General features: G+C 40.6%; 1 protein-coding gene across 3 annotated transcripts in view; it reads right to left on the bottom strand.

Moving 5' to 3' along the window:
• Positions 1-21,307, bottom strand: part of bcl2l13 (BCL2 like 13) — a 42,623-nt gene that overhangs the window by 16,522 nt on the left and 4,794 nt on the right. For all 3 annotated transcript variants that reach the window (XM_052030805.1, XM_052030807.1, XM_052030806.1), the window contains exons 5-6: positions 20,833-20,902; positions 14,923-15,057 (exon numbers count right to left, since the gene is read on the bottom strand). In XM_052030805.1, the coding sequence (XP_051886765.1) occupies positions 14,923-15,057; positions 20,833-20,902 (205 nt within the window). The remainder of the gene's footprint in view (positions 1-14,922; positions 15,058-20,832; positions 20,903-21,307) is intronic.

Here is a 21,307-nt window from a genome sequence, read left to right as displayed (position 1 = left end):
TTTGTCTTTGTCGAGGAAGGATTTTATGGTGGAACAGACAAAGGATCCTGAGTTGACAGAATTGAAAGAAAAAGCACTCTCGTGTGAGGAGATTGAAAAAGTGCCAATTGGATATTATGTCAAAAATGGAGTGTTAATGAGGAAATGGAGACCTCCTCATGTTCCTGTTAATGAGGAATGGGAAGTTATTTATCAGGTTGTTGTTCCAAAAGTTTATAGGGATGAAATTTTAAACCTGGCCCATAGTATGCCTTTGGGTGGTCATTTTGGTGTGAATAAAACTGTAGGGAAGATCTTGAAACAATTCTATTGGCCTGGTTTGAGAAAAGATGTGGTGATGTTTTGTCGAACCTGTCACACATGTCAGATGGTAGGTAAACCAAATCAAAAACCCTCTGTGGCTCCTTTGAAGCCAATTCCTGCTTTTGGTGAACCCTTTTCGAAGGTGATTGTGGACTGTGTTGGCCCATTACCAAAGTCTAAGACTGGAAATCAGTATTTGCTAACCATCATGCGTCAAAGATTGACCTATTAAAAGGGTACTGGCGTGTTCCATTAACAGATAGAGGAAGGGAGATTTCAGCCTTTGTAACCCCTTCTGGATTGTATGAATACAATGTTTTACCATTTGGAATGAAAAATGTTCCAGCAACATTTCAAAGAATGATTAATTCAGTGATTCATGGGTTAAAACATACAGATGCCTACATTGACGACTTAGTGACTGGGAATGATACTTGGGAAGATCACATCTCTGTGTTAGAAAGGTTGTTTGAAAGACTTTCCAAGGCTAACCTTACAGTTAACTTGGCTAAAAGTGAATTTGGCCATGCCACTGTGACGTATCTTGGTTATGTCGTAGGTCAAGGCAAGCAAGCTCCTGTTCAGGCAAAAGTTCAAGCAATATCTGAGTTCCCTATTCCCACAGGTACGAGGACTGTTAGAAGATTTTTGGGAATGGTTGGATATTATCGAAAATTTTGTAAAAGTTTTGCTGATATTGCTCTTCCCCTAACTAATCTTCTGAAGAAGGGAGTAAAGTTTGTTTGGACAAACTCTTGTCAAGAAGCATTTGAGAAGCTGAAAGCCATTTTATGCTACCATCCTGTGCTCAAAACACCTGACTTTGAAAAGTCATTTTCATTAGCAGTAGATGCCAATGATGAAGCTGCAGGAGCTGTGTTGTTGCAGAAGGGTGACCTTGATGATATTGACCATCCTGTAGCTTACTTTTCAAAGAAATTTAATGAGCATCAAAAGAATTATTCCACCATAGAGAAAGAATTACTGTCGCTTGTTTTAGCCTTGCAACATTTCAGTGTATATGTTTGCACCGCTCAGAAACCATTGACTGTATATACAGATCATAACCCATCGGTGTTTCTGAGCCGAGTCAAAAACAAGAACAGAAGGCTGTTTAACTGGAGTTTAATTTTGCAAGAGTTTCATCTCATGATAACTCACATTAAAGGCAAAGATAATGTGATTGCTGATTGTCTTTCCCGATGTTAAATGGGAAACATGTATCTGTATTAATCTGATAGTCTGTAGTTGTGTAAAATGATAACTATTAACATTACTAACTGTATGCACGGTTAAATTTTTCTTGGGAAAATTTTTTTTTTAGGTGGGAGGTGTTATGGACTCAGTGAAAGTCCCTTTAAGATAGAGAGTGTGTGTGTATGTGTGTGTGAGGCGTGCTTACGTCAATAGAAGATAAAGGACATAATGACGTTGTTGAAGAAGTTAGGGGAGAGAGAGAGAGAGAGAAGGGAGAGAGACACCAGCCTGCTTGTTTTCTCTATCGATGGATGAGAAACAATAACTGTGTTTGCTACTGAAATCCATGTATGGAAGTTGGAAGTAATCCGGTGGAGTTCACTTTGTTGCTGACCTGTAGAAGGAAACAGGTATTTGTGTGTGGACGACCACGATTCGGATGCTTTTCGGGGTGAGGAAGTCACTACCGAGTAAACGCTGGAGTGTCGTTTGGGTTCCATCATGGAACATTTGAATTTCGTATTTACTCTCCCTATGTTTCTCTACATCTACGTCTTATCTTCAGACAACGGTGGTTGTTGAAGAAGCCCTTGCTCATGTTTCACCTTATGGCTTGCGGAACTGAACTTTAAGAACCATTCCGGAACTTGGAGTTTGGGACTTTGCCACACACACACACGAAGAGTTTAGTTTTTGGGGTTAACGTTCGAGGTTTAACATTTTTGAATTCTAACATACTAACATTTTTACTTTTATTTTACGTATTATCATAAGTAGTGATTAATAAAATAGTTTTTAAACACTGAATCATGCTCAGTGTGTTTCTTTTGTTGCTGGTTCGTGACAGTCAGGAGATTCTGCGGCCGCAAAAGAGATGTCAGGGTGGCGTGTTGCCTCCCAGGTGCTCGGGTCCTGGATGTCTCGGAGCACAGTTGCAGAATATTCTTAAGGGGGAGGGTGAGCAGCCAGAGGTTGTGGTGCATATTGGTACCAATGACATAGGCAGGAGAGGGGTAGAGGTCCTGCGCAATGAGTATAGGGATTTAGGAAGGAAGGTAAAGAGCAGGACCTCCAAGGTAGTAATCTCTTGATTACTCCTGTGCCACGAGCTAGTGAAGGAAAGAACAGGATGATAGCACAGACAAATGAGTGGTTGGGGAGATGGTGCAGGGGGCAGGGTTTCAAGCTCTTGGATCATTGGAACCTTTTCTGGGGAAAGGATGACCTGTAAAAGAGGGACGGGTTGCACCTGAACTGAAGGGGAACCAATATCCTGGCAGGGAGGTTTGCTAATGCTACTGGGGAAGGTTTAAACTAGCTTTGCAGGGGGATGGGAACCAGAATAACAGGTCAGCAAGTGAGGGAACGGACAGGAGGGCTGATGTCAGGGAATGTAGTATTAGGCAGATTCCTAATAACAGATATGATGGGACGAATGGTTTGAAGTGTTTGTACTTTAATGCTAGGAGTATCATGGGCAAGAGTGATGAACTTAGAGCATGGATGTATACATGGAATTATGATGTTGTGGCTATTACAGAGACTTAGCTGAGGGAGGGACAGGAACAGGTGATCGATGTACCAGGTTTTCGAAGTTTTAGTAAGAATAGAGAGGGGGGTAAGAGAGGGGGAGGAGCTGCAATACTAATTAGAGATAATACATCAGCTGCACTCCAGGGAGACATAATGGCGGGCTTGAACAGAGAGTTTATATGGGTAGAACTCAGGAATAGGAAGGGTGCAATCACCCTCTTGGGGGTGTACGAGAGACCTCCCAATAGCCACCGGGACTTTGAGGAAAGGATATGAAAACAGATTAGGGAAGTGCGTAAAAATTATGGGGTTGTGATCATGGGAGATTTCAACTTCCCTAATATAAATTGGGACCTTTTTAGTACAAGGGAGTTAGATGGGGCAGAATGTGTTGGGTGTATCCAGGAGGGGTTCTTAAATCAATATGTTGACAATCCAACAAGGGGAGAGGCTATTCTGGACGCAGTGTTGGGTAATGAGCCTGGCTAGGTGGCTCACCTATCAGTGGGTGAGCAATTGGGGAACAGAGACCACAGCTCATTAATTTTCAGGACAGCTATAGATAAGTATGGGGCTAGCAGGAGGGTTTTAAATTAGAGCAGGGCTAATTATGAAGGCATAAGGCAGGAACTAGGTAGAGTAAACTGGGAACACCTTTTTGCTGGCAAGTCCATGTCAAACATGTGGGATGTGTTTAAGGATCAAATACATAGGGTACAGGATGGGTACATCCCGATTAGAAGAACATGAATGGCAAAATAAGGGAACCTTGGATGTCCAAAGCGATGAACTTAGTCGAGAAGAAAAAGGACAAGTATGTAGAGCTTCGGAAGTTAGGATCAGATAAGAGCACATGAGGACTATAAAGAAGCTAGAAATGAACTCAAGAAAGGAATTTGGAAAGCCAGGAGGGGCCATGAGAAGTAGGATTAAGGAGAATCCAAAGGCATTCTATACCTACATCAGGAATAAGAGGATAATGAGGAAAAGGGTAGGACCACTTAAGGATAAAGAAGGGAATCTACGTTTGGATGCAGAGGATGTGGGCGAGGTTCTGAATGAGTATTTCTCTTCAATATTTACCCAGGAAAGGGACATGCAGGACACAGAAATTGGAACTGAGGGTGTAAACCTGTTAGGGCATTTAGAGGTCAAAGAGAGGGTAAACGTTAGGTCTCCTATACAACATTAAGGTGGATAAGTCCCCGGAGCCCGATGGGATATACCCCAGGTTACTGAGGGAGGCGAGAGGGGAAATTGCTGGTGCCTTGACCAGTATCTTTGTGTCCTCTGTGACCAGGGGTGAGGTCCCAGAGGACCGGCAAGTGGCTGATGTTCCTTTCTTAAATAGAGGAACAACAGGGGAAAATCCAGGGAACTATAGACCGGTGAGTCTCACATCAGTTGTAGGGAAATTGTTGGAGAAAATTCTTAGAGCTAGGATATACGAGCATCTGGAATCCAATGGCTTGATTAGGGAAAGCCAGCATGGCTTTATGCAGGGTAAGTGTCTTACTAACCTGGTTGAGTTTTTTTGACAAAGTGACAAGAGAGACTGATGAAGGTAGAGCTGTGGATGTCGTCTATATGGATTTCAGTAAGGCATTTGACAAGGTCCCACATAATAGATTAATCAAGAAAGTTCGGCTGCATGGGGTCAGTGGAGAATTGGCTGTGTGGATCCAGAGCTGGCTTGCCCGTAGAAGACAAAGGCTGGCAGTTGAAGGGACTTATTTGGGCTGGAGGCCTGTGAGTAGTGGTGCTCCACAGGGATCTGTACTGGGAACTCTGCTGTTTGCAATGTACACAAATGACCTGGATGAGCATGTTGATGGGTGGGTTAGTAAGTTTGCAGACAATACCAAGATTGGAGGAGCTGTAAATAGTGTAAAGACTGGTGACAGACAGCGCGATATAGAGCAGTTGCAGATGTGGGCAGAGAAATGGCAGGTGGAGTTTAACCCAGATACAAAGTTGCACCTTGGTAGGACTAATGTCAAGAGGCAGTACACTCTAAAGGGCAAGATTCTTAACAGTGTTGAAGAGCAGAGAGACCTTGGGGTGCAAGTCCATGGCTCATTGAAAGTGGCTACACAGTCAGATAGAGTGGTTAAGGTGGCTTATGGAATGCTTGCTTTCATTAATCAAGGTATTGAGTATTGGAGTCAAGAAGTTATGATGCATCTCTATAGAACTCTGGTTAGGCCACATTTAGAGTATTGCGTGCAACTCTGGTCACCTCACTAATAGGAAGGATGTTGAGGCTTTAGAGAGGGTGCAGAGGAGGTTTACTAGGATGCTGCCTGGATTAGAGGGTATGTGCTATCAGAGACACTGGACAAACTTGGGCTCTTTTCTCTGGAGCGGCAGAGGCTGAGGGGGTGATCTGTTGGAAGTGTAGAAAATTATGAGGGGCATAGATAGGGTGGACAAGCAATATCTTTTTTCTCATTATTGAGTGATCCAATACCAGAAGGCATGCATTTAAGGTGAGAGGGGGTAGGTTCAGCACAGACGTGAGGGGTATGGTTTTTTTTTTACTCAGAGTGGTGGATGCCTAGAATGCGTTGCCTGATAGGGTGGTGGAGGCAAATTCATCGGGGGCTTTTAAGAGGGGCTAGGATGGGCACATGAAAGAGAGGAAAATAAAGCGATATGGGCATTCTGTAGATAGGAGGGATTAGCTATGTCGGCACAACGTTGTGGGCCAAAGGGCCTGTTCTGTGCTGTACTGTTCTATGTTCTATACACATTAAAAGCAGAACATGGCTTCAATTAATAAAGTCCTATTTGAAATGCATTTAAATTTGAAGTGAATGTTTAGATATTGGTCAGAGACTAAAGTGGTAGCATTTTGAGTATGATACTTTTTGTTAGAACAAGAGGTCACATTATAGTTTAGTCTACTTTTTGGATGCCGATTTTATTTGCAGGTTTCTTGATTATTAAAAACAGGAAGGGCTGTCATATGATTAATCGACAAATAGAGCCATGTAGGTCAACATCCTTCAATCTAGCATAAAAGAGGGAAGGTCTGACGTACAGGGTGTGCAGGAGGCCAGAGTTACTACCAATGAACAACTCAACATAGCCAAGTGGCAGTCTCTTACTTCAGAAAATGAGAGGTGCATGTTTTGTTGGGTCTTACTAAAAAGCACCAGCAGCTGTGCCCACTTCTGTAGCAATGATTGATAGCTGGTAAAATTCTGCTTCTCATCAGAATTGATCACAATATTAAAGTTGGTGTCAGTGAAGAGAAAAAAAACTGATTTGTCTTTTGCAAGCAGTTGAATTTGTTGCAGCTTGCATTCTACAAAGCTCAGCTTTCCTTAACCAGTTTGCAACTGGTTTCCTACTCAAAGTGGAATGATGGTTCTGCCAAATATGTAGAAATAGTTCTCACACTCAAAGTTGAACATTCACAAAATAAAAAAACACATCTTTGGAAAGTAATCAAATAGGGACTGTAACAGTTGGTTCCTCATCAGTACTTCTGCTAGATCCTAGCCTTAATATTTGGTGAGAAGGGAGTAAGGAGAACCATTTACGATGAGCTATCATTGTGTCTGCTGTTTTCTTCCCAAGAACACGCACATCTTTTCCAGGAGATTCAATGTTCAATTCCTTTCACAATTATTCTAACAGTGAGGTGCCAGGCCTGCTCACCACAGAATCTTGGCAGCATTCAGAAATGGAGGATGCAGAGGACTAAGTTCACACTATTATACAATGCCAGGCAACGATCATACCAGCAAAAGACAGACCAGGTATTTTTTCCCTCCACTGACACCAACCTGAAACATCTCGGTGATCAATTCTAGCTAGAAGAATTTTATCAGCTGTAAATCATCTTTGATGCTATAAAAGTGGGGACAAACAGATCTGCCATGATGAATGGTTTGTTTCTGGCCTTTTCAAAGCCTCCCCACAAGGTTGCTACTTCTCATGCATTCTAACAGTCAACAAACCCAAGTGAACTCAACATGTAAAGCACAACACTAGCAGGGACAAAGGACTTTATGATCTATATCACTGCCACTGGGTTCAACAGCTGGCCAAGCAGACACCAACAGGCTCCACTATCAAGTTATCAAGGCTATTTTGGCAAGATTTCCTAGCTCCAAAATCTCCACCACCAAGAACATCAACAATGTGGGTCACCATAATTCACAAATTCACCAAGTCACATTTCATTCCAGTGGACACAAATCAGTCATTTTTCCTGCACCACTACCACATCATTTCTTCCAATGGTGGTTGTATACTTGTCAGGGCATTCAGGAATAGACAATGCAAATACATTCTTAAACTACTCTCACACAACCAAGAAATGAATTAAGAGCAAGTGACTGATCTTTATCCTTTCAACTTAAACCTCTTCCACATTGTTAGGTATAATTTACAGTAAGACAGGTTTAATTTTCAACTGCAGAACTATGGTTAAAATAATCAAACAGCACATAATGTTGTTCCTGTTTATCAATGCAATTTAAAAAATTTCTCTATTTTATGTACAGTCAACACTGGTCTTTTTGGTTCCAGCACATAGGACTTCCAGTGGTTTCTGGAAAGATCTTTAGGTCAGTAATGGCTGCAAATGTCTGGCTAACTCTCTGGGGTAGATGGTTTTGTAAAGTTTCAGCTCATATGCTACAATGATGAAATTTAAAATTACACCAAAATTAACACTAACATTAAACGAAGTTTATACACACAACTAGAAATATTTTAAATACATCCTATTTTTCCTCTGCATTCATAAGAGATCTTTAATTTTACTTCATCTTCCTCTCCACACTTCTCCCAAAATCTGAACCATTAATGATCTTGCTCCCTCCTCAAAGCCAACACTCGCCATAAAATGGATGTTTGCCTTTAGTAAACAAAGTGAGTGAGAAATTCCACAGCACTTTGCCACACACCACCCCCAATCTCCTAGTTTGTCTCATGAACAGACTTAAAAATGCTCCAAAAAGATCAATCAGCACTCCACTACATATTTTTGAAAAAAACAGTACTATCAGGAACTAATCATTTAATGCTGCACTCTTCAGTTTGGGTGTTGTTGAAAAGCACTAGTTGTAGTGACTCACCATCTGAGCAAGCAAACTGGCCCGGCAGTCGGGTCGCGTGTCGTCAGAGTGGCAAGGCCCAAGATGGCGTTGGGCCTTAGTCTTCCCTGAGCGACAGGGAGAACCTGCGCGTGGGAAAGGTTTGATGACGTAGCGTATACGTCATTTCTGTTTTCGGTGGGCGGGAACAGTCTCTCTTAAAAGGCCCGCGCAAGGCGGGAAAATAAACCAGTTCTTGCTCGGAAACCCATCGACTAGTGTCGTTTTCACATCGCGGTAGCAGCCGCTACATAGTTTTAATTTCTTGTAGCTGACTACTGTGTCCACACACAAACACAACCAACCCTTCTCACTATTAGACAGCCAGATTACTTAGACATAGTTGCACCAGTGTTTCCAGAGGGCTTTCCAGCTTTCATGAGGGACCCAGAGAGGTTAGTGGATCACATCACCCACAGGAGGGAGGTCTTGTGTGAAAGAACTATGGACACCCTCCAGGAGATTGCTAGGGAGGTCACCAGGAAGGTCTGTCAGGAGTAACGCTAACCACAGTGCTGAACAGCGTCAAAGAAAATCATGATCTAATAAGACTTCAATACATCTACAATCCTCCAAATGCACAGGAATGCCAGAGGCGACAGAGAGTAGTGGACTCAGCCAGTTCCATCATTGCTGCAGCTCTCTCCATCATTGAGGACATCTATAAGAGGTGATATCTCAGGAATGTGACATTCATCATTAAAGACCCCCACCGTCCAGGCTATCCCCTCTTCTTGTTGCTGCCATCTGGCAGGAGGTACCTGGAGACCCACATCTCCGGGTTCAACAACAGTTTCTTTCCTGCTACCACTGGGTTCTTGAACTGACCTGAAGCTTAATACTACCTTGGACTACATTTATTCCTCTCTTTCAACTTGTACTAATGTCGTTATATTTATTTGTTGTGCAAGGTTAGTTTAAGTTCACATGTTTGTAATGTACTGTGCTGCTGCAAAAGCTAATTTTCATGGCATTTATACCCTGGGTATGCATGCCATTGGCAATAAACTTGAATTCTGCTGAAAAAAATGTTTACATCATGCTCACTCCTACAAGCCGCCTGGATCCTGTATCTCTTTCTGTCCCTGGTATTCTCCATGTACTTCTCTTCTCCATCTGTGGTTCTGCTCAAGTATAACCCAAGCATTGCTTTTGCTCCAATAACCACGTCCCACACACATATGCACTGACTCAGTTCGGCACTTTGCCCCCAATTCCAGCATTCTTCCCACATCCACATTCTTGTACTCACTGCACAAGTGCTCTGTACAATCAGCCATGACAGCTACAATGTCAAGCCTACTCAACCACCTCTTACAGTTCTCTACTGTGGGCAAAGGTCATCAGGAATATGTCGTTGGCACAACAGACAGGACGGGAACCAGCTTGGGAGAACTGAGTGAGTGAAGGACAAAACACTGGACCTTGTGTGCTGGAGCAGGCAAGCCTCTGCTAAAAAGGATAATCCAAGCATGTCAAAAATCTGCCCATTACATATCCTGTGCACCTTAAAACTTCACTTATGACACTAGTAGGAAATTAAATCTAGTCTAGTTGCTCGTACAAGCCGAAGGAGAGATAGATGAACTCTTCACTTTTGGAGTACAGTGAGTAAATGACCTCACTAGTGCAGCTACAAGCAAACTGAGATGTGGCATACAACAGCAGGCTGGACCCAAAGACAAAAAATGACAGTGATCTCAACTTTGACTGAGCACACTCCAGGTTGAACATAATTAGGATTTTAAAAAGCCAGGAAAAAAATTCACTAGTGATTATGAAAATCTTGCCTCGAAATGAGATACTAATGTCACAACTGGTGTTGGCATTCCAAGAAACATGAAATTTCTCCAATGTTAACAATTTTGGACAGCACAATATTCTTTTTAGGATTGCATGAATAATTTATTACCAAGTTTAAGTTTAGATTACAGGGATACTTGCAGCTGTACCTTTGGTATGACCATTTTAAACTTTGATAGTTCTGACAAAGGGCTCTGACTTAATACATTAACTGTTTCTCTTTCCAGTATTGTTTTTATTTCAGATTTCCAGCAAATGTCCCCCCACTTTCATAAATTTTGTAGATTTCACACGTGAAAAGAGACAGCTGTCAATAGAGTTTTATTTGGCAGATGGACAGCAATTATATTCAAAGGTGAACAAATAAATCTAGGGCATGCTGAGCATTGAACGAAAACAACCATTTTCACCCACAAATCCCTTTCTATTATATTTTCAGCAGAGAGTAACAAATTCAGGATACCTTCTGAGAATCAACAGAGTTAGATACTCCAGTAGGTAGTCTGGCTATCCTAATTTTTTGGATATTGATCCATATTGTAAACAAGAGAAGCAGCATTAATACCACTTGTGACAGAACTAACGTCATGAAAAGCAACTTCATCAGCAAGATCTTCTTTGCTGGACAACTCTTTCTGTACTGAGCGTGAAAGTCAAGGATGAACAGAAGATCAAAGCACATTTGACCTCCCGCATCATTACTGGATTCACAGAGTCCAGGACAGAGCACAGACGTCCCAAGTCGAAGATTCCTTCATATCCAGTCCTCAACTTTACACCAACCATGAATGCTGCTTAAAAGCATATTTAAGACCAATAGACAATGAGACATGTGTTCTCAATTTAACTTTTATATAACGTGTGTGATAGGCCTTTTAATCATTTAGTTGGATGGTCACTGACCTTGATAGAAATGTTGTAGTTTTACTTCTATTACTTAAATTTAATTAAATATTATGCTTTTAAAAACCAAACTGAAATTTGATTTTAAAATCACTTGTTCAGAGATATTTCAAAGCCATTTAAAAGGCCTTTGGCAACAATCATCAGGACCACCAAGTCTTCCCGAGAGAGGCAGAATCACTGCTTGTGCACTCTTCTACCTTGGCAGATAGCTGCAGCAATGAGGCTTTTATAAACAAATGGCCTTGCCTGGTGGAGGTGCCAATGGGGGGGAATGAACATGGAGCCTGATGGACTGACTGAGTGCAATCTGGCAAAATTCCAATACCCCTCATATTCAATTCCTCAAAATAGATCAATTAAAGGTGGGGTTTCATAAAATCTAAAAGCTGCTACACTTTAAAGTACAGAACAAATGATCAGATTCACTTGCTTCAATCAGAACAAGTCCACACACTAGATGCTAAAGTCAGGATACTTCTAGATTTCCTAGATTTGTGGGTCATCCAACCTTAAAAGACTAACTGTCCATGTTCTATTTAATTTTAACAGCTCCTGGCCCATGGATTTTCAAAATCTGCTTACAGTTTATCCTTTATTGCATTTGTTGTGTGCAAAAGGCCTTTTAAACATTCAATTACCTAGACATGCCAATATCTCTATTGTTTAAAATCACTTTGCAGAGAGCTGTGGTAATACAAATCACAAAATAAAATACATCTTTGCTTTCTGGATCACATCTAAAGAATCCTAAACTTTGCAGTTACTCCTTTTGCAAAACCAAAACTCGACCAAGTAATTCTTCTATTTGAGCAAAGTGTTGCTACGAAGTTGAATTTTACCTTACAATCTGTTTAGAATGACTCCCACTCTCCAACCACCACACAAAACGCTTGTGTATTTGATACCCAGAAATGACAGACCACCTGCACCAAATCAAACATTAATGGAGAACTGGAAGACTGGTTCAGCATTAAAGAGGACAGCTGTTTTATTGCAGCTGTTCAAGTCCAAGGTTTCTGTAATCTTACAGGTTGGTTTGCCTTCATGTTCAGTCCCTCCCAGCCCCATCACTGATGCATTAGGAAACCCAAATGTATCCAAAGACTCCTGGCACCATGCCCCAAAACAGTCTTTTTTCCCCAACACCCAACTGCATTCCACCCCCTCATGCTCAATAATTTAAGTACAAATCAAATCCTCCCTTGTCACCATCTTTTCTCTACCTTCCTCCAAGTTACCACCGTCAATAGCCATCTGACTCTTGTTCATTCTGCAACTGTAAAATGAATGGAAAAAAATGCATGCTTACAAATGCAAAGTCTATTCTGATGTGGTGGACTTTAGGCATAAAGTAATTTGGCTGTTGATGACCTTGCACAAAACTAGGCTTGCTGTGCAATGCTGCTTTTACCTGCTCTTGCATGAAAGAATTTACAGGTCACATTCAAATCACCTGTAGCAATACCTTCGTTCCTTTCTATTCTAGCAGTCAAAATGTAAAGAGCAACATTTCATTAAGTTTTGACTTTTCCTAAACAATATCACGTTGGCAATCTGTGGACCTCTTGCTTGGACTTCAAAATTGAACTCACATTAGCTCATTCTTTATTTTTTTTTTAAATATCACATCACTACCTTTGGATAGATGACAGGCCACTGAATTACATAGGTCATCAATAAGTCATCATACATCAAGGCTTCTTACCTGTGTTATATTAGAACTACTCTAGTCCTTACCTGACTAGATCAATGTTTTGCTTCAATCTTATATCACTCATGTAGAACATTTTTAAGTCAATATGACAAATTCATTGACATTCTGTCTGCTACTTTCGACACTTCCACAAAAAATATTCAATCAGATTCATTAGATATGATCTACCATTTAGAAATCAAAAATGCCACTAATTACATAAAATTTCTCTGAGAAGCTTTATTAGTTATACAAAGCAGAGAATGGTCCTTTGGTCCACACCAATCTAGTAGAGCTGCTGCATTATAGCTCCAGTTACCTGGTTCAATCCTAACCTTCAGTGCTGTCGGCATGGTGTACTAACCCATTTACACTAATCCTGTATTAATCCCATATTCCCATCAATTTCCATTATCCGCCAACCACCCACACATTAGGGGCAATTTACAGTCACCAAATAACAAACTCGCATGTCCAGATGAAGAGTCTCAACCCAAAACATTGACTGTCCATTTCCCTCTACAGATGTTGCCGGAGCCTCTGAATTCCTCCAGCAGCTTGTTTTTTTGCAACTCGCATGTCTTTGGGATGTGGGAGAAAATCTGAGCATCCAGAGGAATCCACCTAGTCACAGGAAGAACTCCATGCAGACAGCACTGGAGGTTAGGATTGAACTGGATCACTAGAGCTGTAATGCAGCAGCTCTACTGCAACTCTTTGTTTTATCCTTAGATTCCAGTAACGTCATCATGTCATATTTTACTTTAATAGGTCAATGATTTCCTGGTTAATGTTACTTTTATTCCCCATTTGAAATTATTTTTGCAATTTTCAGTTTAAAAGTCACACTTTGGAAGATAACTGAAGAATTTATAATTTCTTCTACTTCTTCAAAGCCCTATGCTAGAAACCAAGGTCTTCACAGCTGTTCAGTCTTTAGTGTTGTCACATGTAGTGCTTTCTTACCTAAAGTTTAGTGAATTAGTCCTTGAATCATTACTGATTTCCTTGCAACACCCTCTTCCTCTACTCCAAAGACTAACAAAAGTATTATTCAACAAGTCTGTAAATTGAAATAACAGAAGTTATCCCCATTAAAAGGCCAATATCACCTTTGACTGTAAAAACTACTTATCTTGATATCCCTTGCAGGTTTTGCATAACAAATGGAATTATTCTATTGCCATATTTCACTTTTGTTATTTGTGCCTGAATGAATCCATACCAACCTAACAAAATAAAGCCTCATTTCTCTAGTAACTACAAAAGCCTGTTACAAAAAAAAAACTGAATTTCTTCAAAGTAAAAACTTCAATTTCATATTCATGTAAACCTCCATCCAAAATTCAAATATGCCAGGGATGGGAGGAGGAATTCACCTTGATTGATTAAAGGCTAATCTTTTAGCACTGGTGCATTGTGAATCATCCTCCACCCTCACCTTCCTAGACACTTCACAGGAACAGTAACAAAATTTGATTGAACTTCATGAACAGATTAGATGAAGGCAGATGACCAAAAGGCTGGTCAAAGGGGAGCTAATAAAAAGGAGCAGTTTGCTATGAAGAGGTAGAGGAATAGCAAGATCGGAGGAAATTCAGAGCCTTAACAATCGAAGCTATATGGTGCAATGATTAATGCTGGGAATGACCAAAAAGACAGATCTGGAGGACTGCAGGTACCTTGAAAGACTCTTCAAGCAGCAGAGACGGACTGAGACCATGGAAGAATTTTAAACAAAGATGAGATTTTTCTTTAGCGTTGCTAAATCAGGAGCCAGGATAGGTATAGGTCATCAAAAGGGATAGTAGGTTTTGATGCAGAATTTAAAGGTAGGAAACACTTTTGACCTCATGCTCACAAGTCAGCAGGATAAGGATTAGGATTTCAGCAGTAGGTAAATAGAACTGGAGCAAATTCAGATGTAATTATAGGAAGTGGGAATGGACAGTTTTGACAATGGCGTGGATGTGCAGTTAAAAATTCATTTCACAATCAAATACGACATCAAGCTTGTAAGCAGCCAAACTGTTGCAGGGAGAGGAACAGTCAATAGTTATGGACTAGAGTTTATGGAGGTAACTTAAGATATTTTTTGCAATCTTTGCAGTACTTGGAGAATGACTGACTAATTGGAGATTACAGAATCAAAGGGCGTTGGTGAGAAACAGGACACTTTCTGTTGGTATTGCTGAGGGATGGAACATGTGCAAGAAATACAAAAGGCAGTCAAGGATAGATCCTTGAGAGATACAACAGTGGAATAAATAAAGGTGCTCAGCATGAAAATGGTGCTGTCAAGAGGAACTTCTGGTTGTGCACAGATTCTTATTATTCCAAAAAAATTTTGAAGTTTCAATTGGATGACAAACTTACCCAACCTCCTTGTTGGATGATATAATCAGCATCTGTCTCCTCAATGTACTTTACTCCAAGTTCCACCACTGTCTTTAGAGATGGCTTGCTGTTACTGGTTAGTAATTGCCTTAATAGCACTAGGGATATCAGAACCTACAAAATAAAATTAGTATAAAGTATACTTTGTCATTTAAAATGTATAGTAAATTACAAAATTGCCAAACATACCCTTCAACAGTTCTAAAAGTATCTCTAGGATTACTAGCTCAACAGCAGTAGCATACAATTTTGTAGGTAGCCAATTAAATTCAGAGAAAATAAAGCCATTCTTCCATTTCCTTCATCTTTAAATGGATCTTCAGCCTTTACACATGCTAGCTACTGCATGAATGAAGTGCAATAAAAAGAGCGGTCCCTGCTTAAATTAATAAAACTTTCAAAAAGGGTACTCAATAGTTATATCCTTGCTCAAGGAGGTGCTCACAATGCACTAGATGTCTAGGCAACTATCTACATTTAACTCCTTAAAGAAATGAATAAGAAAGTTTTACTCAGCATCTTCCACAACTTTGATGTAGATGCTGAAACAAACCTGCAAACAAACTTGGCTTCTCTCCTTAGAGAGATATGTTCAGCAAACTACTTGTTTTTCCCTTGGAGATCTTGGGAGCTTGAGCACACTGTCATAGGAACTGTAACAGCAGTTCAGAAGTTTTATGATGAGATTGTTAAGAACACACCATCAAGGGGCTTCTGCATTATAATTTGCCCTATATTTCCCTGTTTAAGAACAAAAACCTGTTCCTTTCAGATTTCATTACTCTTTTCAGGAAAGTCTGTTATGCATAGCATTATAATTAAACAAAGTGACCCTAGACATATTCACCATTGTTTACAGATCCATAAATGGATTTGGCAAAACAGTGCACATTCCTAAATTATGCAATTTACCAGCTTCAAAAGACTACTTTCAGTTTAGTAACGCAAACATGGGTAACAGATACAAAAATAAATGTTTAAATGCTGTTTGCATTCAATAAAGTCTACCATTGACTGTTTTATCATAAGATCTTTAAAAGATACTGTTGCATTAAGAAGAGAATCTAAATAAAAACTTCAATTATTAAGCTGATAAAACAGAGCATTTCCCATTTTTAAGATAATGTCCACAAGGGTTCAAAGTTTTCAAAAAACAACCAGAACAAGTTGTGAAATTGAACAGAATTTCAAATTGCTTGCTAGGAAAATATTACTGGATTTGCATTGATAACAAAGCTAGTTCATTAATGTTTCTGCTCCTAATTAAGCTATTTCCTGATTAACTTGTGCATGTTAAGAGATTAATTCTTAATGTCTCCTCTAAGAGGCTAGCAACTTTTCATGGTTACAAAAACACTGAAGTTGTCTTACCATTATTTTGTCAATAACTTGGCACAGCCCTTGCTCTACCATTATCAGCAAGCCAGGAATCTACCCCTGGTTCAAAAGAGAAGACAGTGCCAGGAGCAAAATCAGATGCACGTAAAAAAGGAGGTGCCAATCTGAGGTTTAAAAACAGTGATGAAAGGTATTGCGTGCAGTGATATCAAGCAGCAATTACTTGCCAATGTGCTATCAAAAGGCAATTAGTAAATCAATTAAGGCACATCAAGTCCTTCCTCTCCAGACCTCATTAGAATTTAGATGCAAATGTGGAAGGGAGCAAGTGCACTTCATAATAAAAACATCCTGGAATCAGAATAAAATTAACTCTAGTGAAAGGAGGGAAAAATAACTGCACTAGCTATAATTACATCAAGCACCAAATACTGTTCATTTGTGTTTGTTGAAAATGAAATCTCAGGCCCAGAATGCTTCTACAATTCTTCAAAGATTCTTACACCCAGAGTTCTAGTTCCAACCATTTTCAGCTGCTTTATCAATGAAATTCCTTCAAGGTTAGAAGTTGGGGGCTGGATGATTAGTGTTTGCTGAGGGTGACCTATTTTCAGTTTTAATTCACTGTACTGAAACACACTGGAGGATTAGGAAAGTGTTTTGGCTTAGACTGACAAGGGGCAAATAGATTTGGATATACAAGTGCCTGGCAATGCAGTCTCTAACAGGAACATCTGAACACCTTCCCTCTACATTTTGTAGCATTACCACTATCAAATAGTCTACCATTAACATCCAGAATCTAAATAGATCAGCCACTTGTATTTCACAACTATAAGGGCAATATAGAAGCTTGGAATTATTAATTCCTTGCCAACTCTTGAAACCCAAGACACAAAATAAGTATAGCAGTGGACTCGAGCACCATTGCTCTGTCTGCCGCAATAGTTAAGGCCTTGCGGTGGCCACCCACTTCAATTCCACATCCCATTCCCATACTGACATGTCTATCCATGGCCTCTTCTACTGCCACATTGAGGTCAGGCACAGGCTGGAGGAACATCATCTCATATTCTGCCTCCAACCTGATGGCCTCAACATCGATTTCTCTAACTTCCAGTAACTCCACCCCTTCTTTTTCACCCCCCCCCCCCCACACTGCTTTGTCTTCCCTTATTCCTATGGCTCCCTTCCCCAACCTTGATAACCTGCCCATCTCCTCTCCCCCCCACCCCCCAATCCTTTATTCCACAGTCCATTGCCCTCTCCTACCAGATTCCTCCTCCTTCAGCCCTTTGCCTCTTCTACCCATCACTTCTCAGCTTATTACATCTTCTCCCCCTCTCACCAGGACTCGCCTATCCTGAACTCACCTATCCCCTTCCTGTGTGTGCTGCTTCTCCTCTCCACCCCCCCCCCCCCCCCCCCCATCTTCTTATTCTGGCTTCTGCACTCTTCCTTTCCAGTCCTGATGAAGGGTCTCGGCCCGAATATCGACTATTTCTTTCCCTCCACGTATGCGGCCTGACCTGCTGAGTTCCTGCAGCACTTTGTGTATTGTTCCAGATTCCTGCATCTGCAGAATTTTGTGCGTCTTCAGACTCACCACTTTGGTGAGTGCAACTTCAGCAACATTCAAGTAGCTCAATGGAGAGAAGACAAAGCAGCCTACTTGTTGGCTCCCCATCTACATTTCAAATTATTCTCATCTGGGTGCACAGTGCCTGCAGGGTACCATCTACAAGATGCACTTCAGTGACTCACCAAAGCTATTTCAATAGCCAATCTCAGAATCATGCTTTGCACTACCCAAAAGCTGAGGGCAATACAAGGGTGTAAGTATATTATCTTTGCTTGACCATTATGTTTGGAATAAGAACAGAAAATACTGGAAGAATGGAGTAATTCCAGAGAGGAAAAATGGAATTAAAGTTTCAGGTCAATGTTCTCTTTGGAAAAGTATCTGTGCATTCACTAGGTTTGTGGACCAAATTCCCAGCCAAAGGAAGAGAGAAAAGAGAAGGAAGATTTCTTTTGGTTTCATGACAGTTTACATTTTTTGTGTCTCACCTTTTGGATTTACAGTTTCAAACTAAATTGTGTTTTGACGTTCAAAAGGTACTGTTCCTAGTACTCTTTCCCTTCATTTAACCAGGGCTGGTTTTTCTGACTTGCTGGTAGTAGTGAAGAAAGAGCAATTCCAGGCCACATCATTACAGACTGAGGTGGAATGCAATTCTACTGCTTCTAATACCCCATTTAACACAACTACACCACGCAATGAAGAACATTGTGTGTGAAGGCATAACTTAAGACTCTATAGGGACAGTGTATGATTGCTCCAATAAGCCATGGCTGGTGCATCTTCAACAGGTAGTTTGGTTATCACGAGTTCAAGTGGATTTTTTCTTTAAGCTGGTTATTTCACCACCCACCATATGCCCGGTCTAGCAGATAGATCTTTCAGAACTTACCAAGGTCAAGCACTTGCATTTCTAAGGAGACAATCTTGGACACTCAAATTCTCCACCCAGAGTAGGGGTAGTAGTGGTGTAGCTAGAAGAGCTGCTGCCTCACAGCTCCAGTCAACCTGGGTTCAAATCTGACCTCCGAATGAAACTCCACCTAGCAGTCTCTGTGACCTCATTGGTTACCTCTGGATGCTCTGGTTTCCTCCCACATCCCAAAGACATGCAGGTTGGTGGGTTAATTGGCTGCTGCAAATTGCTTCTAGAGTGTGAGCAAACAGTAAATTCAGTTGATGGGAATGTAGGGAAAAGAAGATGGGATAAGTGTCAGATTAGTGCAAGTGGGTGCTTGATGGTTGGCATGTACTCAGTGGGCCAACAGCTCAGATTCCCTGCTGTATAATTATGAGAACATTCTGTACTTCTGATATTCTCAATGCTTCTTTCAAGTACAGCTTAACATGGGAGGACACTGGTTCCTCAGCCGAAGGTGCATGGTGATAGTAGGAAAACTATTTGCTCATGTCATGAGACTTAGTGGTGAGTCAATGTTGAACATTTCCAAAGCCATTTCTTCTCTATGATGGACGGCACGGTAGCGTAGTGGTTAGTGCGACGCTATTACAGTGCCAGCGATCAGGGTTCGATTCCCGTCGCTATCTGTAAGGAGTTTGTACGTTTTCCCATGTCTGTGTGGGTTTCCTCCGGGTGCTCCGGTTTCCTCCCACATTCCAAAGACGTATGGGTAGGTTAATTTGGGTTTAAAATGGGCGGTGTGGACTCGTTGGGCCGGAAGGGCCTGTTACCATGCTGTAAATAAAATTTTTTTAAAAATGTATTACTGTGCCGAAACAGTCTGCTAGTGTGCCAGAAGTGGTCAATCTCAATAACTTTTTATAGTGGTTTTGATACAACCAAGTGGCTTGCCATACCACTTCATAAGGCAGTGACGAGCCAGGCAGATTGTGAGGGGTCTGGAGTTCTACATGATTGACTTTGAAGATCAGCAAAACATGAGAATCTTTGGCTTTCAACATCAAAGTAATTGAGAAATAAACTAATACAATCTGTGAATCTGCAAGCAGCAATCAATAGGCTTATTTGGCTTTATGAACTCAAACTTATTGTAAGTGTTCAGTCCAAGTCAACCAATTTCTCATTAAGTAACTAGAAGCGGGCATTCCTTCTCCTTACTGATTGTATCCAAGCTTTTGACTTTCGATGCACAAAACAATGAACGGTAGGATTCTTTTGGCAATTCGAAAGACCAAAACCACACCATATCTTATTATTTACCCCTCCATACAAAGTAAAAATATTTGAGCCTCCAGCATTAATTTCCTGCAAACCTTCTGTTTGGCTTCAACCAAACTTATGCAACTAGTCCACATTATCTAGAATGGATCAAAGAAATTAGGGCAACTGTGACCTCTAAGTCAAATGGTACAATTCCATTACTTGCAGTAGTCATGCACTTAAAACACTAAAATGCACCAGAGAAAAGCAAAAGCACCAGTTCAGTGAATCCCATGGTTACAAAGTGTATCAGTATGAAATATAGTTCTGCAAGTTAAGCATTCTAATATTTTGTCCTTATCCATCTTACTCAAATAATAGCTTTTGCACCATGCTAAAAACCCCTCAGTAGCTTCTGAACAATTTAGTTACCATTTTAAACAAAAAGGACTCTTGACAGTGGGGACAATGGGTTCATATTCCAACTCATTGCTAAGTGAATTACACAGCAGCAGCCTACTCAGTCACCAGCGCAAGAAAAAAAATCAAATCCGTGAACCACCAGAAAGTTGGTGACTGAGTAGGCTATTACTCTGATAAAGAATTGTATACAAATACAAAATTGTCCAGTGTAGCTCTTGCCACATACACAATTTACATACTCCGTACAGCTACATGGAGCGGTTGCCTAAAGCAGATATCTCCATCTCCTCTATTTGCACATTCTTTAAAATGGCTCTGTTTGCTTTTGGCCATGTTGCTTTGCACAGTCTTGACACCAATATTCAAAAAACCAGCTCCAATATTACTTTGACTGGAGTGTTCCAAAATAATGTGCTACTTTTACCTTATTCCACCCACTGGTGTGGCTGGCGAGTTGATTTAACTGTTCTTTGTACAGCTCATACTCCAGGGGTCTGCAAAATGAGACAGAAAAAAATTACCCCAAAAATTGTTTCAGATATTTCTTTACATGTTAAAACTTGTAAAGGTATTTCTTTACACGTTAGAAAAATCCAGAAGGGCACATAGCTGATGCTCCCAAATTGCTCTATGTAATTTTGCATGATATTGGCAACAGTACAATAAGACGATTTAAAAATATTCCATTACTCATAGTTACAGGAGTTGCCACCCAAATATGGCCCAAGGTGGAGGTGTCTACTAAATAACTTTCACAAGTTTATGAAATGTAGCCCAAGCCCATACAGATCAGTAACCTGCTCAAGTTAAACTACTTGTCAAACAACACAATATGGTTAAATAATCAATTTAACTAGAACTAGTGCAGTAATAATAAAACTCTGATAATCCACTAACCA

This window comes from Pristis pectinata, chromosome 15 (genome assembly GCF_009764475.1).
Source record: "Pristis pectinata isolate sPriPec2 chromosome 15, sPriPec2.1.pri, whole genome shotgun sequence".
NCBI classification, from domain to species: Eukaryota; Metazoa; Chordata; class Chondrichthyes; order Rhinopristiformes; family Pristidae; genus Pristis; species Pristis pectinata.
This window is presented reverse-complemented; position numbering and strand designations above follow the sequence as displayed.